We start from the raw sequence: 23,233 nt of genomic DNA on the forward strand, positions 1-23,233 counted from the left end.
TTGGGGGCCGGCAGGAAAAACTCCAGAGACTATCCAGAGCAACTAACTCTTGTGAGCCCCTCCAGGTAATTACAGGAATTTCAGTGTGTGAGAGCAGCTATTAAACACGAGAACAATTATATAATCGCATTAAGTTTGACAGTGTAGAGGAGATATGTTCGTAACTGTACATGTGTTACACATTAGTTTATTTGAGTCTTGACAAATGTCAAATCAGTATATTGAGACTCAACTCCAAGGATCTGTGTCAACAAATCATCTCATGAGCCTAAAACCAGAGTGATAAAATATGTTTTTCCGAACAATTCCTCTTGGGAGCTGAGTTAAAGTGCAGCACTGGTTCAGCAAGCATTCATTAAAAACTGGGTCTCTACACACCGGCTTCATAAAATATTCAATATACAGAACACACCAGAAAAACAAATGTGATTCTGTGGAAAGAAAAAACACGGAATCATACTTGTGTTTAGTAAGCACCTGAAGCACTGCAGTCACTTCTGTAACATCACGATGGGAACAGATAAAGACTCTGGGTTTATTTATTCTCTTCTCTTCTCACTTGTAAAGGCTGAGTGGGTGAGACCTTGACTTTTTCACCACGCTGCAGTTAATGTCACAGACATTGTTAGAGGTTCAGCCTGAAAATGGCTCTGTACCAAAATGCAATAAGCCGTGTTGGTGTGGGGCTCACTAAAGTAGAGAGTTGGAAACTCCTCCTCTAAAAGGTCGCCGTTTTGGTAAATATAATTTTCACTTCACTAAAACTGTGGTCACTCAACTCGTTACATTACGGTTCGTCTCCATCATAGACATTATTTACGTCTTCTCCTTTTGCAGAACTAATATCGCTCGCTCACTCTAAACATTTACGCCTGGTTCACAGATGTTCAACAGTTCAACTTTGCATCTGTATAATTCTTAAAAAGGAAATCCTGGGTACCATCCTCCTGCAGAGGATTCCACAGAACGAGCTGCAGCTGAGGACGCCGCAGACAAACATTAAGACTTTCCTGCTTCTCCTCGAGACAAACGTTTCAAAGGAGGCCCACCATGAAAGACTCTGAGCATCAGCAGGTTACAGACGCTTCCTCTCTCTTTCCTCTCACTCCACCTCTTCCTGGCTTTCAACTCAATGAGGCCTGAACTCCCAGTTGTGCTGACGACTGTTCACTTTTTTGTTTTGGTGAGTCAGAGGGAACTTGGTTTGAGGAGCAAAGTGGGAATAGATTGATCACAGCTTCCCCTCGGTGAGTGTGTAAGGGTTGGGTAGTGGGGAGGTGAAGGTACATTTCAGAGATGATACTCAGCAAAGAGAGAAACACCGAAGCTGCTGAACTTACTGGATAGTAGAAGAAATAAATACTGTTATTTAAGATGAGAAAATACTTCTAAGAGAAAAGTAAACTCAACATTCTCTTACAAAATATTGAGAATCAGTAAATACGGATGACGTTGTGGGATTTAATAACCTTTGCCTCCTCCTTGTTAGCAGATGGGACATGGACTCACGGTACACGTCGGAAAGATGTTTTTTTGTAATTTGTGGTCGTTCTAATCACACTGGTGTATCTTCAGGAGTTTTCATTTAGTTATGTGATGCTATCAAAATGAGGTGAAGCGTCTCGATTGACAGCTGAGACTGACTTGTGATTGGTCGAGAGTATCGGTGGGAGCTCTACGATCGATCTCTGTATCTCTCTGTATCCAGAGAATTATCCAGAACCAAAGTTGAAGTCTAGATATAAATTGAAGTAATATTCAGCATTCAGGAACGACTACTTCAGTCGCTGTGAGCCGACCACTCAGTGACTCCAGACTGGACTGAACACATAACCCTCATACAGAAACATGTTTTAACTGCCGGCTGAGTCTCGTCTGTACGGTGGAGTCATGAAAGGCCACAGTGAATTCTAATGTGGACAGGTGATACAGTGTCTGAGTGGAACACCCCCCACACCTCCTCACACCCCCTCACACCCCCTCACACCTCCTCACACCTCCTCACACCCCCTCACACCCCCTCACAAGGCTACTGTCTGCTTCCTGCCAGACAAAGACTCCAGACTCCTGTCAAAACATCTCCTAACAAGGTAGCAGAGGCCACAGCTGTCCCCGGAGAGAGGAGACAGTGCGGGGGTTATATATATGTGTGTGTGTGTGTATGTGTGTGTGTGTGTGTATATATATGTGTGTAGATATAGATTTGTGTAGGTATAGATTTGATGTTTGCCCTTATTACCTTTTCTGCACATTTAATATGTAAATACAAACAATTTAACTGTATTCTGTGTATTTATGGTATTATTGCTATTATTATTGTTCTGTCCTTTATTGTTATTAATATTGTGTATTATTATTTGAACACATAGTTGGACCAGTGTGACGATAAACCTGAATCTTGAGTCTCGTGTATTTTTTGGCTTAAAACTAAAAATTAGTTGACCAACCAGTCAATTTGCATACAAATTAATTGATAACAGTTTTAATAATTGAATGATTGTTTATCAAATTTAAAACAATAAAAAGCTTCACCTTTAGGGTTTGGAATCCCCCCCCCACCCGTTATGTTGTTGTCTTCCAGCCGCTCCCAGGGGGAGATCGCCATCGATCAGCATTTTTGATTTGGCATTGGTTTTTTTTAATGCCGGATGTCCTTCCAGACACAACCCAGGGGAGCAAGGAATTGAATCTCCAACTCAGGAACAGTGGCCAACCTGCTCGGCCGCTTGAGCCACAGCCCGCCTTCGTTTTTTTAAAACCTCCTTAGACGGCACTTCGGGAGACTGAAAGTTGCAAGGGGGATTGTGTGTTTAGGGTTTTTTACGTATTCCAAAGATTGATTGATTTTTTTAAAATATAAAGGCACAGGGGAACCAAGAAACATTTCCCATAATCCCTTGCTGCTTCAGAACATCACCAAACTAGGTCTGTTGTTATTGTTTTGATTGAAGGACCCCGAGCAGCAGCCGTCACATATTATACGTTTAATATCTGACAAAAATAAAAAATAGGTGAAAATATAAGATCTTTGACGAATTAACACATTTGATTTTTAGCCAGTTGTTTGAAGAGTTGTTTGAAGACCCACACAGATCCCCTGCTCCACCTGATGCAACACTGAGGCACACATGCAACCCAATGAAAGACGTACAAGTGCAGCCCATCAAAGAGCACCCGCGGAAAACTGAAAAAGGGTGTCACACCGTCTTTGGCAGACACCCGTCACACGGTTCTCCACGGTTCAGATCCCTCTGGGGGGCTGGTTGCTGTCTAGAGAAATGCTGTCAAGATCCCGAGATGGGAAGCTGTTTCTGACGGCTGCGGTGAGAAAAGGATGGAGGTGGGGGAGAGATAAGGTTGAGGGTGGCAGATAAAGGAGACAGTATGGGAAGGAAGGATGATGGTGGAGGATGAGGGAGGAGGGAACAAAGGAGGAGAGTTTGTGGTGGGAGGTGGAGGAAAATGAGATAAGACAGAAAAACAGTGTGGAACATCTGAAGAGTAACTTTTTGGCAAGCAAGACAAGAATTGCAGTAATTTAAATGTTTTCTATTTGTTTTAAAAGGATGTCTTGACGTACATAATAATAAGATAAGACAGGATGTAGTGATGATAAAAACAGAAAGATGGAGTGTGACGTGTGAAGGGCTCCTCTGATCTCCTGCTTTGAACTGATATCTTATTTCCAGATAAATCCAGATAACATCTCTGAATTGAGCCGGAAAAAAAACAAAATTGAATATTTTGCTGCTGAAATCGGTCCGATGTGAAATTGCTCATATATGATTTTATCAAATGGGGTTTTTAATGGAAAAAAGGAGATAAAAAGAGGATGTGATGGAGGAGAAAAACTCAAAAGGTCCAAATAAATCGAGTCTTGATTGATTAGAAGAATCAGGAAGTGAATGTGGGTGTCATCGTTTGAAAACGTTAAAGTGTTTTTGTTTGTCCAGATTTTTGTTGCTCAGAAACTCAACTCCAGCGTGGACGACAGGTGTAAACGTAGCAGCGGTGACGTATTTTAAAACTAAACTGTGCTAGTGTTCATGAAGCCATAGATTCTACAAGCACGTGGTGAGATTATCTCCATTTTTACTGAAGATGATTGATCATTTTTTTGTTGCTGATGGTTGAGATCTGCAGAAAATGATGACAAAGCGAGTGATCCACATGATTTTCATACTCAAACCATTCATTCATTTGATCTGTGAATATAATATATATATATATATATATAATGCTATGTAGTTTGTAGAGGATTAAAAAGTCTGTGTTGCATTCCTCAGGGCGTCTTATATATATAAATCTGATCTTTTTTCATTTACGGAGAAAAGGAGGCTGAGCTGAGGAGGTTAAGAGAGATAGTGACGAGTCGAGTGTGGATGAATGAAAGGACGGACGGAAAAAGATAGGAGGTAAGTATTTATAGACGAAGGCAGAAATCGTGGAGGAGTGAAGCGTCGAGACTGAATGAAAGCACAAAAGGACGAGGACGGGGTCTTCGGCGGAGACTTCGCAGAGATCAGTGTGGACGGAGGATGTCGGGGGGCGGAGATGGGAGGCGGAGACGTCCACTAAACCCAAATTCAAATCTTTTCCCTGCCCATGAACTAACATTTTAGCTCAGAGCCGACACAGTCTACATCACGGTGGAGAAGACCAAGCCCCTGGCGCTTGAGGAATTGAATGAGGAGGGAGGCGAGGGTGCAGGCTACGTTCTGGCACGAAGTGAATTAATCCCTGGAGGTCCTGCAGACAGCTGCTGACACAGGCTGGTTTTATAGCGAGCCAGGGGGCCATAAATAAGGCATTATGGGTATGAGGGGGAATGTGCTGGGCTTAAGTGTGCCACTTTAAAAGGCCCTTTCGCCATTAGTTGCGTGTCCAAGCTGTTCGGAGTGATAGACCGGTGTGTGCGCGGTTGCGTGCTGGGTGGTGACCTTCCTGTGGCCGTGCAGTATTTCAAGAGGCGTCCGGCGCGAGGCACAAACTCAGGAGCCCCGAGGTGTACGTGCACGTCTGGAGATCCTGATGCTGCTCTTCACCTGTTAATCATAGTGTGTCAGCCGCTGCGTGATGGTGTCTGATGCATCTCACCGAGGAACAAGGCTCCTCAATCACTCGCAGTATATTTCACTTTGTATTGCGGAGGCTGGGGATCTTAAAGTGATTGTGCATATTGGAGCACTTGATCGTTCATTCATTAAATCTCCTACATTTTAATATCTGCTCCGTTTCTACAAATGAGACTTGAAATGTGATGTATTCCCTCCCTGCGTCAGCTCGTCTGATTAGTTAGGTTGTCCTCCTCCTTTTGTTTCTCTGGGGCGGACGGACGTCTCCCTGTACGTGGCTGAAACTCCATCTATTGTAACTCTATCTACTGATCTGCCATAACACAATAAAACAAACATTACGTTTTCCCCCAAAATAATTCATCGACCTTGATTATTACAACCTCACATATTTACGGAATGATATTTATGAGAGTGTTTATGTGTCTGATTTAATTTAAGGGAGGTATGTACTCCACTGAGTGCCATTATATTATTTACCTTGTACTTCTACATGGTAGATTAAAGCTTTCAAAGTAAACTTATGTCTTTATATTATACGTGTAAAGTATTTTTTCTTGCATACAGTATGTGGTGTATTTCTTTATATACGTTTACTTCTTTAACTGGTATTAGCTTGTGTCACTTTATCTCATAAATACATTTTGTATTTGTGTAATGTTATAATATACTTCATATAAAACTTTAACCTACATATGATTTAAAATGTTCTTTTTAACATCTTAATGTAAACACAATATAAATATATATCAAATTAGTGTTAGAGCCAGATTGTAGCATTATGTGTGTAATACTTTTAGTTTTATGTGAGTGGTTGTATGTAGCATGTGTTTGTGTATGTTTGTGTTTAAATGTATTTATTTATCAGAAGGGGAAACATTAAAGTTGGCTGCTGAGGGTGAACAGAAAAACACAAACTACAGGCAGACTATTAGAAAGCACTTCATCAACTTTCATATGGAAATCGAGTCAAATACTGTTTCAGCATTTGTCATTTCCATGGAGTGTTGGTTTGCGGACACTGGATCTAAACAGTATTTGCAAATAAAATCAGTGTTGAATCCTTTTTCAGGCTCAGACTGGTGGAGTTTACCACTCAGGACAAAGCAACAAGTCAATTATTGTTTAATTTAGCACATTTTTCTGTGATTAACCTGCACAAGTTAAATCAGAGCCATGTGGTGGTATTATGTTTGCAAACGTACTGTGTGATCCAGATGTATGTAGTAAATTCACTAAAGAACAATCTAGCTAGCAACATGTAAACACAACTCGTCATACCTTCTTCTGTGAGTGTGCGATCGCTGGGTTTGTCAAGTTCCACGGAGCGTGAAAATCCACAAAATTTGACAGGACACAAGCGTTAGTTAATTCAACACATGTTTTTACCCTTAAAAACAAGATGCTCCCTTAAAATAAGTCGCAGAACAAGACAGAAGTAATAGAATTTATGGATTAGAGTAAGTGACGGAACATTCGCAGCCGAATCTGCCGTTCTTGGAGGGATTAGCACAGAGAATCTGAACGTAACACATTCTGCATTAAATGTTAATATATGTAAAATACCTGCTGCTAAAAATGCATGAGCTTTGTTTTGTGGAGGATTACGTGTCACTTAATGACACAGAGCGGTCTGTAAGTAAGAGACCTATAATTGGACATGAAATTGAGCAGCAGGAAAATGTGTCTCAGTTGCTGGAGATGACACAAGTTTGTGTCACACTCTGGGTCAAAATATGGAAATCACGGCAGATGTTAATTTGTCAGTTCATGTTCAGACTTTTAGCTCTGGAGTCTTTTTTTTCATTCTGACAATTACCTTTTATTTTTTAGTGAAAATACTTTTTGAAATGAGGATATTCTGATATTTACATTAATACACCAAACAGTTCGAGAGCACCGATGTTATAAACAACCTACAGAGTGTAAGATATCCAGAAATCTGGAGTCGGCTTGTTCTTTCTAAAAAGTGTCACACCAGGGAACACCCAGGAAAAGGTCACCAGTTCATCACAGGGGCAACGTGATGCAGAGTTTTGTGAGAACGCAGAACATGTTAGTGAAACGTCCAGAAAATGTGTGAGCGAGTCCATGTGAGAATACAGCAGGAAGATTTCCAGAAATGTTGTTGAACACGCAACGTGAAAAAAATGAAGAAGAGGAGTCGCACGAGAAGGACGAAGACGTTAACTTGGTAAGACGACAAGATTCAAGAGCTTTTGGCGATAAGGGCCGACACCAGTGTTGATGAGCTGTGAACAATAACTTCCACAACAGAATTTATACGTCATGTTCTGCCGCCTGCTTCTTCATATGTGAAAGACAAATTCAAGAAATTCTGCAAAACTCCACAAAAGAAGCCGCCGGCCGAACTGGTCTTCGAACCAACAACCTTCTCGTCATGAAGTCACACCTCTAACGACTGCACCAAGTGCTTTACTTCCCCGACAATAACAAACCATTCCCGTGGCTGAAGAATCAGACACATCCACACATGCATGTGTACAAATATACAGAGAGAAACACGCAGGCCAGCTAATATGCTCTTCCTCTCATTTTGTTAGTGTTGCTATTCTAACCCCTAAATACAAAACTCTGCTGCTTTACTTTTTGTTTTTGATCGTTCGTTGAACAAAAAGAAGTTTTTAGAAAGTGCCGTCTTGTTTTCTGGGATATGAAACAGACATTTTTCATTATGGACCAAACAATTATCCAGTTCATGAAGAAATATGAACAATGATTAATCGATGATGACGATAATCATCAGTGGCAGTTTTCTTTGTGTCAGACCTCCCCCCTCTCGTTGAACTGTATTGTGGGTAAAGACAAAACCTCAAACATCCCACGACCTCGGTGACAAACTTGACAAACAGGACAGAAATCCCTTCTTGATGCGGTGATCCACTGCCATTAGGACACGTCTTCAGACAGCTGCACGCCGACAGTGAGCGATGTACGGAGCGGGTAGCGAAATCGCAAATCAATACAAATCTGCATAATGCTTTCCAAACACGCCGCTGATAAAGACTCCTCGACCAAACCGCCGGTACGTTTCATAACCTCACCCAACGCTCGCTCGCCGTCTAATTAGAAATAAAATCAAATATAGTAAAAACTGGAAAAAAAAAAAAAAAAAAAGCAGATGATGGGGTGGGGGGGTGGGGGGGCTGTGATTGGTTAAATTGATTGGCTGGTAAGCGGAGAGAGTAAGAGACTGAGTGCGCTGCCCTGCTGCCGTGACATAAATCAAGTGTTAAAAGGACATTCACGGGGACTCCAGCGCATATTGATTAGTCATTATTTGTACTAACGGGCTCAAGGAAGGGAAGGGGGCGGCGGCGGTGGGTGAGCTGGTAATCTATTATCTGAATAGGGAGGAGAAAAGGCTCAGGCAGCGATCGATGGGTCTCGCACAGGTCGGACTGGTCCACCACACTGCTCCTCTCTCATGTCAGCGACTCTGTGGTTCCCAACATTTTCTACAATCTGCTCTAAACTTCACACATTTGATGATTCTTAGAGCGACGACACCTACATGACAACACCCAGTCGTAGCGCCACCTATTGGTAACAGTTAGTATGCGACATGTCACAATTGTCATGTACAGCAGCAAAATGCACGTTTAGTGTTCTTACTCATGTGCCTGAGCCTGCGGGATGCACGGGGGTGGCAGGGCCCATTACACGCTGCTTGCAGCTTTAATTGGACTTGAATCCTCAGTACAAGTCGCAGATATTTGATATTGATTGTTCAATATTGTTTCCTTTGACGTGACGTTCTGATTTCATCCTGTGCTTCCATTTTGGGACCAGTGAGAAGCTCACTGTCGAAGGTCCCTAAATATATATTTTTCTTTAAGATCGATTTAAACATGCAAACAACTATCTCCTGTTTTCAGAGGTTTCATCTTCAAGCAAAATGAGAATGAAAACACAGAGAGTCTCTGTTCGTCTACAGAGACTCTCCAAAAAAAACTTTCCTTCTTTCAACCACAGAGAAAGAAAGCTGTCAACACTTAATAGCTGCTTCCCTCTTCTCCACTAAACTATCACTCTTTTCCTCCCTTCAAATCTCTGGAGGCTGTTTGGAATAAAAAAAAAAAAAGTCACAAGCTCTCCTCCATCTCTTTCCCCCCCCCCTCGACATCCTCCTCTTCTACCCTCCCCCTCCGCCCCAAAACAGCTACGGCCTGGCAGTTTTGACACTGGTGGTGGGCCGGGGGCCGAGGGCACATTGCTCACGGACGTCTGGTTCTCGTCAAAACCCTCCGAGGAAGACGGGCCCGTGGAACCAGATACGAGCGGAGAGCTGGGAGGTGGTGGCTCGAGATGTCTTGAAAATATCAGGTAATGAGGACTAATTGAAATCCCTTTAATCTAGAGTTTCCTCCTTTGAGGTGATTTAGGAGCCTGATTATCCATCAAAGCGATGACATCAGCCTCCGAAGTCATCACGCAGACGTTTAAAGTAAAAAAACTGGAAGTAGATTCTTGTTTACACGACAACAAAGAGGAATGAATGAGGAACTGGATTCAAAGCATTCTTTATTTTCTGCAGGGAGATTGATGGAACGAGAGCGAGACTTTTATACTGGGTCTATTTTGGGTTCAAGGTCGATATAACAGCTCAGATGATAATTTACCAGTTTATCGTGACCACCAGAGTAGAGAGTCTCTCCTGAGCCTTTTTCCAGAGTTCGTCTTTCACATATGAGGAAGCAGCAGGAGATCGTCAGGGTCAGACGCGTCATAACAACAAAAACATGTCATGAAAATGACTGAAACAGACGTGAAGCGTCTTTGACGCAGTCGTTAACCTCCGTGTCGGCTCTGCTGAATCTTATAACTTGACAATTCTTATAAAACCAGAACAAATCTTCACAAACACTGTGGATGATAACATGACACCACTTTATGGAACCAGATCTCGGTCAATGTTCAAGGGCTCAACAACATGTAAACTGAAAACAGCCACGGAATAAAAGACCCAGAGTTCAGTTCTCACATTCTCTCCACGCCTCGTCTCAAAGCCGACACGAGGAAAACATGCCTCCTGTGCCCCTGTGCTGAACTATTAATACACTCCCTCACAATGGTAGATTTGCATAAGCAAACCAGGGCCAAAAAGAGTGATTAGGTTTTGTCCCGACAGTTACTGCTGCAGAAAATCTCCGCCCAGCAGCTGTTTGCCTCACTCACCGCTCCGCTAAGTCAGTTCAAGGCCGCCACAAAAGGGCGATAGATCGTAGATATCGCCATTGAAATGCAGAGCGTTGAAATAAAGGATCCAAACACGCAGATACACACTTTGCTGCAATTCTCGGAATAAAAAGCTTCTAAAAACAGCTCGGAGAGTCTGCTGTGGAAATCCTAATTAGTTTAATGAGTTTTTTTTTCTTTCTCCACCTCAGTTAAATCATTGCATTTAATTAAATAAAGAAAATAACTTTTGGAGCTGGGTGTGAGAACGTGTGTGTGTGTGTGTGTGTGTGGGGAGAAGGGGAAGGGGGATAATTACATTGAAGTCGTTGAAACAGGGGGTCTCTTAATCCCAAATGCAGTTACACTTATTAAAGTGGGGAAGGAAGGGCGGGGGCTGCAAACAACAGGGGCCCAATTCAATTCAGAACACAAGGAAGGAAAAAAAAAACAAACGTGTGATTTATCTCACTGGCAACCAGTCGTCTTATTCAGCCCACAATCCCGCCAAATGAAAATAAAGGCCTCTGTGTTGGAGTGTTCACCGCAGATGCACCAAAACGCTTTTGAAGCTCACTGCTAACAACGCTGGGTAAAGAGGGTTAAAAAAAAAAATCCTCATGTGGATAACAAATGAGCTCCTGAACTACAAGTAAACTTCAAACACAAAGAAAATAGTGCAAATGTAGGAAAAAGAAAAATTGCATGTTTGAGCAATAGTAAAAAAGTGATTTCATGTGAGGTTAAAAAAAAAAGTATCTATGTTCAGATTAAAACGCTCTGAAGTGGCAGATCAAGATGACGTGATGGAATTATGTGACTGGTTCAAGACGTCACAGCGCAAAGACCGAAGTGGATTTAAAACATCGGTTTGTTTTTCTTTGGCGTTGACGGCAAAGTAAAAATTTAGTGTCAGTAAACACAGTGCGTCCGTTTCCATATCTCATGTTGAGCATGAACAAACCTTTATTCTCATCCTCATCTAGGTTCTAACAAAATTTAATCAGGGAGAGAAAATGTAAAAAATAAAAATGTATCGTAACAAAAGCATGAATCCTTATTTTTCTGAGTGTAGTATGAAAAGGAAATATTGTGTTAGTTTGGATGTGGTGTTTTCACAGCCATGTCTTCTTTCACTTTCCCTCCATTCCTCTCTTGACCTTCTGAAACCTCCCCCACTGCCTCCTCCCTCCCTCCCTGCACCTCCACCTCCCTGCACTAAATAAGAACCAGTCGCTGGGATGCAGGCTGCAGCTCCTGCTGGCTGAGCTCAGCTGACAGATTCAGAGGGACTCCCTCTCTTCTCCTCCCTGTCTGTGGGAAACCTGAGGCCTCAGCGCTGCAGGGAGCAAACTGGGCTGGAGATAAGCCCGGGAGGCCCGAGTTTCCTGGAGATCACAACCACACGTACACAAGCACACAACTCACGAAGCTGCAGCTCTCGAATCAAGGACAGAAAACACACATACTCTACAGTTTGGTGTCGATAATAAATGAAATACTGAGCACAGACATGTTTGCCGTGTGAAATATTTCAGGCAACATTGAAAAACCCCCAAAAACAAATGGAAATACTTAGAAACCAATCAGCTCCTATGAATTTATGATTCTCTATAATGATCTGATTCAACCAGAGGTATCAGTGTAATAAACACTATCTGAAATCTTGGGTGGATGACAGTTTGATATTTCAGAAAAACGTCTTTATTGATTTTAAAACCAGACAAAACATCTTCTCTTGTTGAACAGACGTAGATCTATCAAGCACAGACAGTGTTTTCTTTCCTCTTGTTGTATTTTTATATTTTACATCTCATACCGACAATAAAACGTTTGATCCCTCCATCACAAGCCACGGCGGCTGAGGTCGTCCATCAGACTCCATGTCATCCAGTCTTACATGTTGTGTTCACACGCAACAACACATCCTCACACGGCCTGTGACACAGTCCCCGTACGAGTGATGTGACGACGACGCACATTTATAAATTGTTCTGCGCGGCCGATCATCAAAGCATAAAAGCTTCTATCCCCCGAGGCGAACCACAACAGTGCACCAGTTCACATGGCGGGTGATTCCCGGGAAAGGACAGAGCTCTGTTGCTCGGCTGTTTCTGCTCCGGAGCTGCTGCTGTGCATCACATGAGAGAAAAAGCCTTTGGGCGGGCGTCATATCTGAGCATCGGAAAAATGAGAACGGGCCAGGATCCTTTGTGGGAAGTTCAAATCTGGAGCAGCGTTACGAGGGGGAGCGACACGCCACGCAGCGCTAATGGCTGCAAACCTACATCACACAAAAGAGCATCTCTAATCACTAGTGTTTGATACCCCAGGGGATCGGAGGGCACACACACAGAAAATAAATACCACACGGTCGGCTGCTGCATCACAGCCTCACTGCATTACTCTCACTCTCACCAGCGATGACAGCTCTTACGAGCAGCAGATGCACAGAGCTGCAGCCACGAAAGCAGACGAGGCGCCGGTTCTCACAACACTTCAAAGACAAGACAAGCAGCAGAGGAGATTCAACAGCTTCAATCGACCCCGGGCCCGAACGCACACTTCAGCGCATCAATACATGTCACAGGTTATTTAAAGATGGGGGTACTGATGAAGAAGTTTCACGTGGTGTGAGGACACGTCTCGTTGAATGTGTCGAGTTGTGCCGGGGAGAGATGAGTGTGTGTTTTCTGGTGATGAGACACGAGCACAATCACAGCTAATCAAGACCCAGCCATGCTCGCCCTTCTCCAAAGGGAAGACAATCACAAATATCTCAGTTTCAAAGCGAGCGTGCTCCCGCTGGTGTGATGACAACGTTTCTGCTGCTGCCCTGTGGTTGTTCTTCTGTTTGTGTGTTTTCTCACTCCGCCCCCTCGTCTTTCCTCCAGACTCTGATCCAATAATCGCGACACGTCTCGTCGTCTTGCGTGCGTCCTCGCTGTAAATAACGGCACCTCAGACAAAAATTCAAGAACTCTGAGCATCTTCGCCTCCTCTTCACCCTTTCACGCCCCTCGCTGCTCCATGTGTTGTACGACGATTGTTGGGGAATAAGTGGCAGAATACGTGATGAAGAGGACGAGGAGGGATGAGGAGGAACGGGAGCGTGAACATTTTATGCTGCAACACGATGTAACCCCCCCTGGCAAACTCCTCCGCCGTATCGACTGTGACGACTCCACAGTCCTGCTCCACACTGACCTGGAACACTGTTGTTCATCTGCCCACGTGTTTAATATTTTTAATAAGGCCGTTAAAATAGTCATTTCACTGTCAGGGGCGACTCTGCACGAGGTTTTTATGAAAAGCAAAATGTGAAATCTATCCCGAGCTCCTTGAAAGTTGACCCCCGGCCGTTTATCTGCCACGTCGGACACCGTGGCGGATTCTGAGAACAGTTCAGGCACCGAACGACTGACTGACAAGAGCGATTGATGGGATTGGCGGTGGAGGAAGCAGATTTAACAGGGAACAGGCTGTGCAAATATAAAAACCAGCGGGCTGCGGGTCTGTGGGTCACCGTGCTGTGATTGTAACCTAAACGAAAGCGAGACATTCCAGGTAAAGCCACGTTTCGCGTGCACACGCAACAACACGAGGAAACACACATCACCACACGCACTCTGTCCATCCGGCTTTTATCTGTATCTCTAACACGTCCATATTCTTGCAGAGTCGTGGTTGTAGAGTCTTAAATCAAAAAGCTCATTAGATCTCATGGAATCCCCCGTTTCCTGTCTCTGATATTTCTCAGCATGGCCCAGTTTAGAATGAATGAATGAATGAATACAGAATAAATCTGTAGTGTTGGACACATGATTGATTATTAAAACTATACATCACATGGTTTCCACTTATGATCGTTTCTCTTATCGATTATTGCCTCGTTTATTATTGTGATTAATCAAATACTTTTTTATTAGGCTTTAATTTTCTTAATTGGTTTTTGTTCATGGAAAAACCACAACTCCCTCGGTATGTTTGGATTTCATTGCTCCCAGTCATGATCTGCTATTAAATTATATTTTATAAATTATAATTCATTATTAAAATCTACTTCTGCATCATGTTTTATAAATCGCTTCTTATTATTAAAATATTAAATTTAATCTGTAATGTCTTGTATGTCATGTCACATGTTGAATTAATCTAAAAATACTGAAAAACACATTTAATCCATGTTTAATCAACAAGAGCAAAAAAATAAATCCCACCATTCCTTCAGACCAACTCTCCGAAACCCAAATATATTAAATTTAAATGACGTTCGGCAGAAAAAAAGCTGAAACCTGAGAATATTTGACATTTTAACTCAATAAGTGACTTAAATTATTTATCAGATGTCAAAAAGTGCAAAGACAAACACAACACACCGCAGACAACTGCCACAAAACTAACATACATATTAGTTGTGTGGAACAAGGGCACACGTTGCTGCACACCACACTACATACATAATACATACATGTCAAACACACACATGCACACACACACACATAGGGGACTACAGCCAGAGACAGCTGAGTGATGTAAAGTGCCATCCATGACACTGAATGTGGGTCAACAGCCTTTTCGGGTCAGAGTGAGCTCTTAGCGTTAGCACGCTGCTCAACCCCCCCCCTCCCCCCGAATCCCAGCAGGAAACAAAGCAGAGCGCGTCACGTGAGCAGGACGTCGCACTAATGTGCAGCTTCCTGTCAGAGCTACTCCGGCTCTTTTAGGGAGCTATTACAGACGTTAACAAATTCTTAGATGGGATGAATATTAAACACCTTAAGTGGATTCCACAGAGACGTCGGTGACGTTAATGGCCGACAAGACAGTTTAAATCTCTGGTGATGCGTAGAGAGGAAAGTGCAGAACCGGGAGTCGAGCCTCGATCATTTTTGGGAAACAAACAACAAGACGTTTAAAACGGTTCGTCTCTGAAAGCCTCGGGAGATTTTTAACTTCTTGACTCTTTATTCCTCCATCAGGTTCCAGGTATATTTTAATGTTTTCAGTTTTGTGTTCGTCGCACGTTTGAAACTTTATCAACTCGCGAGTGAAATTCAGTTTTATTTCCTGTGTGCGGCCAGAAGAGCTCAGACTGAGGTCGAGAATGACATCATCACGTTATCAGACATGGTCAATGGTGATGATGGTGCACGCAGACACACACACACACACACACACACACACACACACACTGTATGGAAGCTTTAAACTCAAACATACGAACAACAGATGAGCCATTCTTCTCTGCTAATCTCCCACTGTGTTTATTACACTTTCCAACACTAATCACTCCTCCACTCTAATATCTCCCAGAATCCCATGAGGCTTCGCTCTGCAGCCTCGTTAACCGCGCTGCTCACAAATGGAGACACGTTCAGATAAAGTTACAGCCCCAAGAAATTGTCTATATGAGAAACATAGCTGGTAATTTAGACGTTTTGGTTTTGGTGGCCGTTGAGTGTCCAGGGCTTTTGTTTTCTGTCCTCCATTATAATGCACATTATAGACTTTGCTGTGGTTGTTGCAGCCAAAATTAAAAACATAATCCATCAATGAACACATTTGTTGGGAAGAACAGATCTTTGTGAAACAGTTGATCACACAGAGGAAGTTTTCAGGATGTTTTGCTGTAGATCCTCATATTGAGATTTAAACCGCTCTGGATTGTCCTGTGAAACTTTTCTATATTAATAAAACAATTTCTTACGGGTTTTAATGGGTTGTGCGAGCCTCTTATGAAGTCCCACTGAATTCATTAAAGTTTACGCTTTAATTAAAAAGCACCTCTGCTATAAACACAGCAGCGTGCGGTTTAATGACTGAGCTCTCCAACATGAAGCAGCAATTAAAAGTTTAATGAGATAAAATAATAAACAGCGAGGACAGATAGGTTAGAAGGCAGCACGTGGAAGATGGGAAACAATAACTGAGGCCTTTTGTTTGTAACCTGACGAACGGCGAGCGTCACTGCAGTAATTATATTGACAACAGTATAATCTTGGATTACTGTACACGTTCATTTAGCTCAGATCAAACACTTAAGTCGGTTTCTGATTACGACTCGGAGGGAGGCGACGTTTAGTGCGATCACAGCAGGTCGCCTGCTATTAAAATGTTTGGAGTCTCGGGCTTGAAAACCCATTAGAAAAATATCAGACTTAATCCTCGTCATTAATATAAAGACGTCAGTAATGTACTTAAGGGAAAATTCAGTTTATATTTTTCCTCCTTTGGATGATAAATAGGAAAAATATGCAGTTAGATAATGAATTACAGAAGACTGCTTTGTGATAAAGACGATTAAAAAATTATCTTTTGGCTGAGTCTTGAATAAATCAACAGTTGATTTAACCGGTTAGTTTGAAAACATCCTGTCTGAACGGCTCCAGGTCTCCAGCTTTATTCTGCGTTTGCTGTAAAAAATGTGAGAAATAATCCATGTTGACAACGTGGAGACATTAATTACAAGCTTCACAGACTCCTGAGTTTGGAAAACAAGAGGAAGAAAAAGGCGTAATAATGAGTAAATAAACTTTTCCCGCTGTGAAAGCATCTATTGTTTGTTTTTACTGTTTTCAACGACTGAGTCAACATTTCTCTATAATCTATTATTTGGACAATCGTTCCTTTTTCCGTTTGTTATAAGTACAACAGAGTGTTTGTGCCATAAGAAAGAAACCCAGAGATTTTGAGAAAAAAGTGAAAAACTAAAGTTGTATTTTAAGTCTGATCTTACAATCACAACTTTTCCTCCGTACATTACGACTTTATTCTTGTAACGTTGCAACTTTATTTCTTAATATTTTTATTCTTGTCCCTAACTTTCTGGGACAAGAAACAAGCTTCAACTGTATTTAAAGACTTTTTTTTTTTTTATACACCAGGAAACATTCAAACTAATATTTCTCAGCACCTGCACCTGCACGGTGCTGAATATTGCAGTTAAACTTGATTTATAGGTCCTCCACGAGTGGCAACAGAGCCAAGACCACCTTGTTTTCACAGCTATTCAAAGCAACAACTTCTATTTAACGATCTAAATGAACAAGCCCTTAAGGATTTGGGAAAAAAAATCCATCAACTTAAATGTTTGTGTCCTTGGCTGCTTTATTTAAAGGGTCAGTGTGAAGAATTTAGTGACATCTAGTGGTGAAGTGTCATGTTGCAGCTGAATACCTCTCCCCCTCCAAACGTGTAGGAGAACCTGTGGTAGCGTCGGTTCTCATACAAACTCAAAAGGTTTAGTTTGTCCAGTCTGGTGCTTCTGTAAAAACATGGCGGCCTCCGTAGAGAGGACCCCCTCCTGATGTAAATATAAAGTATATAAGTATATAAAGTATTTAAATATATAAAGGATCCATTCCAGGATAAAGAAAACAACGATTCCGATGATTTAACGCCAGTGAAAACATCACAAGCTTTGTGAAAGAGTAAGGAGTGAATACAATATGGTGGAGAGGGCGACGGTAACTTAAATCCTCGGTTGAGAGTGAAAAGACAAACAGAGCCAAAAAGGAGGAATGATGCTGATTTTCCAAAACGGACACGAGAGTATATCATGGAGGGAATAAAGTCTGCTCCCGCCTGCTCTCATTCCAGAGCCGAGAACATTCAAACGACCCCTAAAACCCACTGAGCCGTCCTCTCCCACATCCATAAAGGATTCTCCCTCGAGGACGAGCATCCCTCGCTCCTCTGTAGCTCTTGGGCTCGATCCAGGTTTGAGGAGTGGAAGAGGCCTGCTCTCTCTCTCTCTCTCTCCTCATGTAAAACACAGCTGATTCCACCGTACAGAAGCAGATGTTTGCTGACAACCTCCCAACTTAAATAGAACTCACGCTCCAGACTCGCACATAATCATTTGGATGTGACGTGTCGATGAAAGGACGGCGTCAGCCGTTGCAAATGATTTTAAACGGTTCTCTGGCAGAAGTCTTGTTCCATTTAATTTTAACTGAAGAACCCAGAGGTCGAAAACTGCATGTGGGAAAGTTTCAAACCCAAACATCTGACACAGTTTCACCTGCAAGGTCCTACTGAAGTCTACTGATGAGTTTGGTTTTAATGAGTTATTCAAGTATATAAAGACTCGGCGTAACGTCAGCTGAGACTGATTCATGCTGGTCAAGTGTGTGTATCACCAGGACGTCATACATTCTGTGAAACATCAACGTAATTCAGAGGAAAACAGGAAGTGCTGATGTAGATTTGTTGCTAACGTTCGCTAACGGAGCAGTTTTCTGTGTTGCTGTGTTCTACCGATGAGTTTTTTTCGCAGGTAAAAAAGTTAAAGTACGTCCGTGTTGTGTGGATTTCTTCCACCGGAGGACAAACGCGGTGGCGGCTGATCAAAATTCTGTTCCCCGCTCTCATCACCAGGCAGTTTTCATGCAGTCGTGATGACCCTCCAGCAGAGATGTTCCCCGAGCTGCAGGAAGACACGCTGTTCCAAACACGCACTCACATTCTGCACAGCAGCGAACGCCAACATCTCGTCTGTGGGTCTATTCACACATCATGAGCCAGAGAGAGGAGCAGCTGAGGCGCAGAGAGATGTGACCCAGCTCCATTTTTCTCGGGTCCTTGACGGTTGGAAAGAGATAAAAAGTTCTTCCAACTCCACGTTAGACTTTAAAAAAGTTTTAGGGTAACATACTTCAGTTTCAGACAAAATCCCCAAAAAATAAGTCTTCGTCTGCAACTCTGCTTAAAAAAAATAGAAATAAATCGATTTGAAAAGTGATTTTGCACAGAAAGATTCTTTTGCGTCTCGATCGTAGCTCGTCTCGCTCGACCGGAAACCAACCAGAGTGGAAAAATAAACACGATGTGACGATGTGTTAAACCATCAAACGGGGCAGATGCCTGTTAATGTGAAAACAGATGAGATAAACAGATTGAGAAAGGCTTAAAGGTCAGATGTGTGGGATTACATAAACATGGGAAGGAGAGTGAAACAAACAACATGGATGATGTCTGCTGTTAAGTGGATTACGGGGGATAATGAGAGAGGGAGGCTTTTATTCTGCTGATCCCATCATTTACTGTAAAATACTGGCACCTACTGTCTCGGCTATAATTTGGAGATTGTATTTTTAAATGATTTACAACTCCTCCTTGTTTCTAGTTTGGTTTTAGTGTGTGTTTAATGAGCGGGGCCCCTGTCAGGAGCCTCAGGGGACCACGAATAGACAGGAATGTTGGATTAGCTGCATGTTTACACTGAATGAATGAAACAGTGTGATTTAATTAGAGGAATACTACTACAACTCACATCGCATACTACTACTACATCATACTACCAGTTTATAATGGTGAGTTTTTACTTGGTAACTTGTTTTACTAAAGCAAAACACACACACACACACAGACACACACACACACACACACCTTATCGGCGACTGCTGTGTGTCTGTTTGTCTGCGTCGCTGTTTCTGGTGTGTTTGTGATACAAACACAACCGCGCTCGCTCCCTCCGAGGCCCCTTATTCCCCCGGTGGAGATGAAATGTAATGGAGCCGATTCAATAAGAGCCTCGCCTCCTCGGGAAACGCCGAGAATCAAATCACGGCAAATCCCTCAGAGCCTTCCCAGCATCCGCTGCTGCCTTGTTGTTGGGAGGGGAATAAAAACAATGGTGGCTAATTCACTTGGCTCTCTGCACAACGGGGACGGAGTGTGATGCAGCAAACTGTTGAGGGCAATTAAAGGTATTCAACAACACACTGAGCGCTTAGCAATATTGTTTTTTTTATTGAATTCAACTTTAATTAATTTGCTGTAAACACGAAATAAGAAAAAGAGGATCTGGCAGCAATTTTTTGGGATATTTCCGTTTGTGGACAAATGTTACCACATGACAATTACACACTCTGGGGCCTCGGTGAGTAATATTATTTTAGCTGTAATGACGGGAAAACACTGGAGGAGATAAAACACTGAGCTTCGGACAATATTTCTCTTGGCAGGGGGGAGACAAAGACCACCAGTGTCCCTGCAGCAAGGTTATGCAATTTGGTCGAGAGCCAAAACAGAACCACTTAAAAAAAAAAAAAAAGAAGCCTGATAATACATCACACCACCTACGCAATCAACTGCACAGCAACACAAACTAAAACATCTCGCGCTCCTGCAAAAACACGCTCAACTTCCAATTGACTGTCTCGTTAAAATACGTGGCTCGGAACATAGAGAGGAGCCACACGTCTAATCCTGAAAGTAAATGTCACGGAGCAGACTTGAGAAGAAAGAGCTCGTGTTGTTTCAGCCGTGTTGCAGCGGTTGAACACCGTCGTCGTGGCTCCTTAAAGGAAAGGAAACGGCAAACGCTTTCCCGAAGGCTTCTGAAGCTCCTTCCAGCCTCTTTGGCTGTTTTTTTTTTAAAACTCTGCAGTTAAATTGAAATTTCTGATGTTTGAAGGGAAAAGGAAGCAATTAAAAACAAATATCACTGGAAATGTATGCAGCTGCATAGTTTCAAGTTTCTTTTGTTTTCCCTTGACTGCACTTAAGCAGTCAAGGGTTGGTTTCGTCATTTGGACGCTGGAGAAGATTCTGGTTGGTTGAGATGTTTATGTTCTGTCTTATTTATTTGTACAGAAATGCAGCGATTGTTGTGCATATTTATATATATATATGTTTTAATATGTACAAATCTGTCTGCTATAGCTTTGACCCCTTCGGCTTGAGTCTGAATCATAATCTTGTGACAATCACAACATGGCAGGAAGAACAACAAGACCATACAGACACAAATATAAAACCGTGACAGTCTGAAAGTCACATCATGGTTGATTTGAGTCATGAAATAGGCATAAAATACTGGAGAGGTTCACACACGATGCACTCAGCAACAAGTTCACGCCACAGACTCACGCCACTTTAACAGTGAACCTGAACCGAACAGTGAAAAAGGCAAATCCAGTCCAAAGCAAAATCAGATTTACTGGTATTCTCCCAGGAGGAGGATGTGTTTTCACCTTTAACCAGAAAAAAAAAAATCAATTAACACCAAACTTGTTGGAGGTGGTGGCGCACGAGCCAGAGAAGAATCTGGCTAAATTTGTATTTCCACATTTATTAATATCTCAGGATATAATGTGTTGGTCTTTAAAAACTTCATGGCATTGAAATCAGTTTTATTTGGTGCAAAATATTAAATCTCTGTTATGCTGCACTTCACGACCTGTTTCGCACCAGAATGACCGACCCCAAACTAAACCCGAATATAAAATGTTTGAGTCCATAATCTTGTGTGGGTGTGTTTGGTACGTTCTCGACTGAGTCCCATTATTTTTTAATAATAACAATAATTATTATTAATGATTTACTGCTTATTTGATGTAGAATAATTGCACAACAATTATCCAGTGCAATACATCACAGCTAATTTCCATTTGCCTTAGAAAACAAGCTGACTCTCACAGAACCGTCTGCGTTTTGCTGCCGTTTTAAAAGCGAAGAGTTAGTGTAGGAAAAAAATAACATTTTCCTTCACTCTCAGTTTCTACGGACATGTTATTGCTTTGATCAAATCTCCACAGTCCTTAAGCTCTGGTATCACTTCATGCTGCCATCTGAGTCCTATAATAACAAACACTCCCGCCGCCGGGAGAGTTTCCCTCCCTCTTGTGCGTGGCATGGTGGGGTCTAATTCACTTCCTGTTCGGTAGGGGGGCAGACAGGACGCAGGAAACGCACTTCCTGGTTCTCTCGGGAGGTATATTTTTCTTACGACGGAGGGATCAGGGGAACGACATCCAATCTTTGAGGAGTTTGTGTCCCTGGCACCTACACTGCTGTAATCAAAACATCCTGAAATCGCATATAGATCTATACGTGTAGCGGCTTCTCCAATCCTGACATTTAAAACAACTGTAAACTTGCAGGATTAAAACTTAACAAAACTGTCTGTTGAATCATTTCATCACTAATCCATTAGCTTGTTGTTGTTGTTGTTGTTGCGGACTCGGTGGGAAAAGCTTTCTTGCGAATCCTGTTCACTCCAAAGAGGAACACAGCTAAAAACAATCTCACAGGAGGCTGAGGGAGAAAAACATTAAATTGCTTATGTGGTGGTTGTGGGAAAAAGCTCTAATCTTTAATAAGACGATGATTAGATTCTAAATCATGAGCATTTTCCCTCACCTAATTAAATAAGACCCCATATCTGTGATGCTGGTATACTATCTTCTGTTTTGCATCTGCATTCCTCAACATAGAGCCACATCAGGGATTTACGAAAAAAAAAAATTACGCTGCGACAACAGCAGCTCAATGAATTATGAATCAATATGAGCTGCAACAGTGGTGAAGTACACACAGGCTGCTGGGGCCATCTGGGGATGCGTGAAAACCAAGACAAGCCCATTGATTCAGCTGCGGATGTGCCCGCCTGCCTCTGCCTGTGTTCCTGCGACGCTGCAGGCCCCAGTTTCCCAAATCCATCACGGGGCCTCGAATCTCTGCATTGATCGGAGCAGGATTGGGGAGCAGACCTGCAGTGCTGACAACTGCTGCTGCTGACAGGGTGCAGGATGAAAGCACACTGTGGCTTTTTTCTCTGGCCGGCTATCGCTGCAATGGACTTCGCTTTAAACGTCGCTTGGCTGCTATAAATATATATATATATATATAAAACCCAAGAGAAAGGGGATGTCAATGTTTTAAAATGACTGACAGCTCTTAATCATGGGTCTGAGCTGGAGGCAGCTCGGACAGAACACTTCACGGGAAGGCAGGGGAATGGGAGGAGTGCAGCGAAAAAGGCAGCAACAAGGTGGTATCAACATGGGAAAGAAAGACAGGTAGAAAGGTCAAGGGAGACAGAAAGAGAGACGGATATTCAAAGGTTTCCATTCACTCACCGCCTCCCCAGAGCAATCCCACATCCCCCCGAGAACGCCGCATTGTGTCTAGCAGTCGGCGAGCTGACATTTACCACCTGCCTTCTGTTG

General features: G+C 42.6%; 1 protein-coding gene across 16 annotated transcripts in view; it reads right to left on the reverse strand.

Annotated features, from left to right (window-relative positions):
- The window catches only part of pard3ab (par-3 family cell polarity regulator alpha, b), a 187,419-nt gene that overhangs the window by 24,284 nt on the left and 139,902 nt on the right, over positions 1–23,233 (reverse strand). For 2 of the 16 annotated variants that reach the window (XR_011238733.1, XM_069511052.1), the window contains exon 24: positions 6,357–6,379. The exons of the other annotated variants lie outside the window; for them this stretch is intronic. Coding sequence is in view for 1 of the 2 variants with exons in the window: in XM_069511052.1 (XP_069367153.1) it covers positions 6,357–6,379 (23 nt within the window). In the remaining variant the exon portion in view is untranslated. The remainder of the gene's footprint in view (positions 1–6,356; positions 6,380–23,233) is intronic. 16 annotated transcript variants of the gene reach the window in all.

The sequence above is a fragment of the Paralichthys olivaceus genome, chromosome 16 (assembly GCF_024713975.1).
Source record: "Paralichthys olivaceus isolate ysfri-2021 chromosome 16, ASM2471397v2, whole genome shotgun sequence".
Taxonomy (NCBI): Eukaryota; Metazoa; Chordata; class Actinopteri; order Pleuronectiformes; family Paralichthyidae; genus Paralichthys; species Paralichthys olivaceus.